Below are 6,772 nucleotides of genomic sequence, written 5' to 3'. Positions count from 1 at the left end.
TAATAATAATAATAATAATAATAATAATAATAATTCCTGATGATTTTATCCTAAGTGTCAGAGATCACTGTTCAAATTGGTGTACTGCATAGTGTTCCAAACTTTTTATATTATATATTTTGTTCATTTTTGTTGTTACTGTCTCAGGGAGTAAAATAAGTTTCATCTCTTTAATTTTCTCTGGACAGATGTAGAAAAGCTCCACTATCTTATACTGTGGAACACAAATGTGCTTATCTGTTAACTTATAAATATAAAGACTTTGGTACTACTTGAAATCTATCTATCTATCTAACTCCCTATCTATCTATTTTGGTATTTATTTATGTGGCATTGGGTCTCACTACAGAGCTCAGACTCATAGAGATCCTCCTGTCTCAGCCTCCCCAGTGCTGGGACTGCAGGTGTGCACCACCACGCCCAGTTTTGGGGCCATGGCACAGGCACAGCATGTGGTACTAGGATTGAACTCAGGACCCTACACTCACCAGGCAGGTGCTTAGATGGCTATTTCTCCAGCCCACCACTTGTAATCTTAAGCTGGAATGTTTTCCTAGAGCTGTCAAATATTCATTAACCTTATACTACTGTTCATGTTCCCTGTTATTGACCCTCTCAAAATGTTATTTTAAAAAGAGTAAATAAACCATATTATTCAATTCTTCATAGAGTGGATAACAAGGTATGAGGAATGAGGCATAGTTACACACTCTTGAAATCCCATCACACTTGGAATGGATCACAAGTTTGAGACCAGCCCTATTTAGTGAGGAATTGTCTCAAAAGAGGGTTGGATACGTAGATCACTGCAAAAGTGCTGAAATTAATCCCTAGTACCACTGAAATGGGGGAAACAAAGGTATAAAGTTACTTATATTTTATTTTTTTGTATTTTAGGGAAGGGTCTACAGGGTGTTCAGGGTCTCACTACTAGATCTGACTCATAGTGATCCGCCTGTTTACAGCCTCCCAAGAGTTGGGATTACAGGTGCCTGCCACCATGCCCAGTCTCAATTGCAGTCTCAGTGTGCCCTGGGGGCAGGGCCAGCATGGCAGGCCCAGGGATTGAACCAATAGCCCCTGTGCCTGTTTGCAGTTGCTTTAATCTGCTGAGCTATTTGGCCAGCCTTTAACTTACATCAGTAATTATATCATTATGATTATCATTGATAATCATAGCAAACATTAAACAGCTAATTATTGACAGTTATTATTATAAATAGCTATCATATTGTAGAGTACATCATATAGCAGAGTCAATAGTTTTCTGTAACTCAATAAGGCATACTTTTTCAGGACTGTAAGGAAAAAGGAAGTCTTGTCTGCTTGATGGGACTGCAGACTGGTGGAACTATTGTGGAAATCAGTGTGGAGATTCTTCAAAAAACTAAAAGTTTCATTTGACTCAGCTATTCCCCTTCTTGCTATCTTCCTAAAGAAATAAAAGCATCATACCACACTAATATATGCACACCTGTGTTTATAATGGCAGCTTGTGATATCTAAATCATAGAAAAAGCCAAAATGCCCATCAGCCAAAGAATGGATAAAGATGATTTTTTTTTACACAATCAAGTACTACTCAGCCATTAAGAAGTATAGATTCCAGACATTTCTAGGTAAATGGGTACTGCTTGAGATCATATTCTAAAGTGAAATAAATCCAGCATACATATGTAACTATCACACTGTTTGGCTAGTGTGAGAAACTGAAGTGTAAACAAGGACCAAAACGTATAATACATGTTTTGAAGCAGAAGACAATGTTCAAGTGAGAAGAGCAATTACAGAGGGGGGAGGAGGAAAGGAAGGAAGAGGGGAAAAAATGAGAAAAGAAAAAAACAGAAACAAAGCTTTTGTAAACAAGAACAAGAGGAGTCTAAGGTGAGGTAGGGAAATGGGAAAAATATCATGTATAGGTATAAATTCCCTATGATGAATGTTATCACTATGTACATCTAATGTACCAATACAATTGTTTAAAAGGAAAAAGAAAAATACTATATATTTTTCCTGTATAGTTATTTTCTAACTCATTCATTCTTTCTGTCATACTTTATTACTTCCTCCAAAATCAAGGTTTTTTTATATTCTCCCTTCAGCAAAAAGACTTTCTAGCATATATTAGAGCAAATTAGGCTGAAAAAAAAGTTTGGTCTTTATATGTTTATTTTGCCACAAGTTTTCTAAGGTATTTTGCTAAACATGAAATTCTATGCTAACAGTTTGTTTTCTCTGACACATTAGAAGATGTTACTCCATTTTTGTTTGGACCTTGACTATTCCATAAGCACTGGAGATAGAAACCAAGGTTCTGATAGTAAGCTACAACCTAATATCTTTTAAGGATGGTTTCATTTGCAGACACGGTTTCACTAAGTCACTAAGTTACCTCGGTTGGACACCAACTTGGATCTGGTCTTGGTCTCCCAGAATGCTGGAATAACAGCTGAATGCTCGTCTTCTGATAAAATATCAGAAGTTAGCCCTATCACTTATTGTTCATCTATACATAATGTGCCTTTGTTTTTTACCTGCTTCACAATTTTTATTTTTACAAATTTGGCTATAACATACCTAATCTTTTTACTTCTCCTACTTAGTATCTTGTGAGACTATTTGACCTGCGGTTGTTTCTTACATTTTGGATTTTAACACAGCAGAGTCATGGTAACGTCAATTTGAGAGTTCAGCTTTCTACAGGATTATAATAATTATAAACTTGTACATCATCCAGATGCTTTCATTGCTGGGTGTGAACAATTTTCCCTTACAGTATTTTGTGTAATGATCAGAAATATATTGATCCCACTTAGATATTACTCTCTACTAGACTTAGAATTCCAAAAACATGTTTTATGTATCATTCTTTCAAATTTTATGTAAAAAGGGAAGACTTTCTATAAAAACCTAAAATTTCTGTTATTTTTACCTAATTCTTCTGGGAACAATTAGATAAACACCCAACTGTATATATTTGTATGCAATTGTATAAACTTTTTCAAATGCTAAGAATCACGTCAATGGGGCAGGCAAGATAGCTCAGTGGTCTAATGTACCTGTAGGGACCACGGTTCGATCCTCAGTACCACTTGTCACGTCAGCCCCACCCCCAGGGCAGGCTGAGCCAGCCACAAAAAAAAAAAATCATGTCAAAATATGTATATTTTATAAAACACACATGTTTCATATAAGTTGGTCTGTGATAAGCAAAGTATACCAATTGTCTTCAAATAAATTGGAAACGAGATTAACATAACATGAGAACATTTACCAATAATAATGCTAAATTTTTTTAAATATTATACAAACTTGAGTGATATTTCTCACTTTTATTTTACCTGTACTGTTAGACTCTTTACTGCACTCCATACTATTCCAATAAACTCTTTCATTCTTTCTTCAGGACTTCTACTGCTGTCAGATATATTCATCATAGCTTTCACAGGAATAGACAGTGGTCGGGATTCTAAGTATAAGAAAAGGTAATTATTTAACAAAGATTTAACTTTTAATTTGAAATATATAGAAAATATTTTTAACATGGTTTCTTTAATTGTTTTAAATCTTCTACGTTAGATTACAAAGTATCAAAATAAACCATTTTATCTTTTAGAATTACTTTGCCACTACTCAAGGACTGGGAAGTTGAGTTGCAGAGTCAAGGTAATGTTCTATTTATTGATTATACAAAGGGCATCTCATTATGAATATTCATTAAGCTGGTATTTAACTTAAGCATTTTTCAATATAAAAGTAATATCCATAAAAATGTTTTTTCAAAACAACCAATAGGAAATGGATATTCCCATATGGGAAACTTTCTGATTATAAAAGCTTAGCCACAAAATCAATTTTTAAAAAGTTATTTTAATGCTAATCAAAAGAAGTACACAATCGAAACATAAGAAGTAAAGCCATGTTGTTATGTTGAGCTGTAGGGGACTCAGGTCAACAATTTCTGACATTGCCAGTCAAGCAGAAGACCCAATACTATTATGGGCTACTGGACTTTTTAGAATATTTTGCTGAGTTTACACACCTATAATATTCAAATAACGGAACTTAACAAAAAAGGGGATACAGATGAATGTCCCATTTTGTATCTATGTATTCAAAGTGGTTAGGGTAGATATATAGTTACATTCTCTTAATGAATAGTTTTAATGATGTTTGTAAATAGGATATCATGTCCATATCTTGTACAGCAATTAACCACTAGGAAGAATGTATGCAATGTTAATTATTGAAACTGTCCTACCAATTTGATTTGAAACTGTCTCATTGCTATTTGTTTCTCAATAAAATTATGGGGAAAAAAAGAAGTACACAAAAGGTACATTTATTTTTAATGATCTACTATCTAATTAAAAATATTTGTTCATGCAAATTAAAATATGTATCTATTTTTATAATGATATTATTCATTATAAAATAACAATTTTGATATTATAATTTATAATAATTGGGCTGAGGAGATAGCACAGTGGTCTAAGTGCCTGCCTTGCAAGTACGAGGACTCAGGTTCAGTCCCCAGTACTGCATGCTGTGCTGAAACTATACCCGGCAGGCCACTGAAACTGGGCATGCTAGTGAACACTTGTAACATCAGTGCTGAGGAGGCTGAGGTAGAGGGATCACTACAAGTCCCAGCTGTGTAGCAGGACCCTGTTCTGAATAAATTTTTAAAAAAATTAAAAGCAAAAAAAATATAATAGTGTATAAATTAAATGTAACTAAACAGATGTACATATACACTTACATTAATTCAAATGTACAATTTTTAATTTTATGTATTTTTAATCAGATAAATGAATCAGATTTTGATATTATTTTTTTCGTTTTGTTTTTTGAATTTCAAGATTAAAAAAATTAAGCTTGAAAAAACTAGTATGCTCTCCAAAATAGGAGCATACTATAAATTACCATATTACATAAAATTCCCATCAATATCCATATTCACTCACCCTTCTCTTCTCCACCCAATTCAATTCATATATATATACACACTTACACTAGATTTAAAACATCTTAAATATACCAAGCAGGGACCGTTATCACTATTTTAAACATAAAAGTGATGGCAGTGTACCTAACAATATTTTTTTAAAACCTTTTATTTATGTATTTGGCACAAGGTCTCACTACACAGCTGAGACTTGTAGTGATCCTCCTGACACAGCCTTCCCAGCGCTGGGATTATAGGCATGTGTCACCATAACCATTCCTGGTTTTGGTGGTCAGCTAAACGAGGGGTTGGAATGGCATGCAGTACCTGGGATCAAAACTAGGTCCTTGCACTTGCCAGGCAGGTACTTAAAGCACTGAACTATCTCCCCAGCCTCTTTTTTTTTTTTTTTTTTTTAATGTTAAAGAAAACCAAATAGAAGAGATTGAAGAGTTAGGGTTAAGGTTAGGGTTAGTGCTATCCACTACCAAAATATTATAGGCAGATAAGTAAAAAATGTGAATACCCAGAGTCAGCAATTTGATTGGGATTTCTGTAATTTCTCATAAGGCATTTACAGAAGCAAACATGGCCTGAGCAGATGGGAGGAAAGGTAAGAAAAGTACATGAAGTCAGACATACATATAAGAACAAGAAAATACAAGTTGTACGTAGACAACAGTAAGAAGAACAGTTTACAGACATGGCATTATTGAACATTTGTCCTGAAGTTGTCCATGCGGTTGTGACAGTTGGTGGCAGCTATGGAGAGAGCAAAAAGTAGCAGAAATGTATATCCATTTGTAACACATAACCAACAAGACTTAGCAATGGAATAGATGTGCACTAAGAGATAAAAAAAAAAGAAGGCAAGATCATTCCAAGTTTAAGGTCTTAAGAACTGAAAGAATCAACCTATAGGAAGATAAGATTAGGGAGAAAAAGGAATTAAGTTTGGAACATGTTTAGTTGAGAATTCCATTAGATATCAAGTAAAATATTAACATTGTAAGTGGATAAACAATTCCCCAAAAAAATGAGTGCATATGTATATAAAATTTAAAGGAAAATGTAAATAATTTATGAGTAAAATGCCCAAAATTGCTAATAAACAAGAAAACAAAATTAAAGGCATCAATCAGATATGCTTTTCATTTCTTAGCAAACATTTTAAAAAATTAACTTAAATGCCTACAGTATTTGCCATTCTTAGAGCCTCTTGTAACAATAGGAGTAAAAACTATAGGAATAGTCTGGGTAGTAGAATTTCTAGGGCGGGAAGAGCAATGTCTGTCTATCAAAATATAAATTTGTCTGTTCTCCTGCATATACTTCCATGAATCCATGATAAAAAAATACTAAAACATGAGACAATACATGCACGTGATTTATAAAGATGTTCAGCAATGGCATCACTATCTGCAATAGTAAAATAAGGAAAGAAAGGAGGATAAACTAAAAGAGAACAGAGAGGAAAAAGAGAGAAAAGGCTAAATGTATTTTCTTCTCCGTGAAGAAACAGTTAATTTTGGAAAAGTCGTAATGAGATTATAATGCCACAGTTCAAAGATGAGGAATTTATATATATTTTTGATACCTTATAAAGTGAAACACAAACCCTCTCTGTATACTTACTACACGATGAAAAATGTTTTTAAAGCAGTATGTAAGCTTGGGTATAAACATAAAACAGGTGGCTGAAGCATAAAAAGCAGATTTGGACAGAATTATTTCTCTTTTTTTCCATAAATTTACTGAGAAACAAATACCAATGAGACAGTTTCAAACCAAACTGGTAGGACAGTTTCAATAATGAACACATTG

The 6,772-nt window shown here is 33.6% G+C and overlaps 1 protein-coding gene across 1 annotated transcript in view; it reads right to left on the bottom strand.

Moving 5' to 3' along the window:
• Vps13b (vacuolar protein sorting 13 homolog B) overlaps nt 1-6,772 on the bottom strand; it is an 881,657-nt gene that overhangs the window by 472,755 nt on the left and 402,130 nt on the right. The window contains 1 exon segment of the mRNA XM_023699943.1: nt 3,342-3,469. Within this exon segment, the coding sequence (XP_023555711.1) occupies nt 3,342-3,469 (128 nt within the window).

Source organism: Octodon degus, unplaced genomic scaffold (assembly GCF_000260255.1).
Source record: "Octodon degus isolate 3935 unplaced genomic scaffold, OctDeg1.0 scaffold00118, whole genome shotgun sequence".
NCBI lineage: Eukaryota > Metazoa > Chordata > Mammalia > Rodentia > Octodontidae > Octodon > Octodon degus.
Note: the sequence above shows the minus strand (reverse complement) of the source record. Positions and strands in the feature narration are given on the sequence as shown.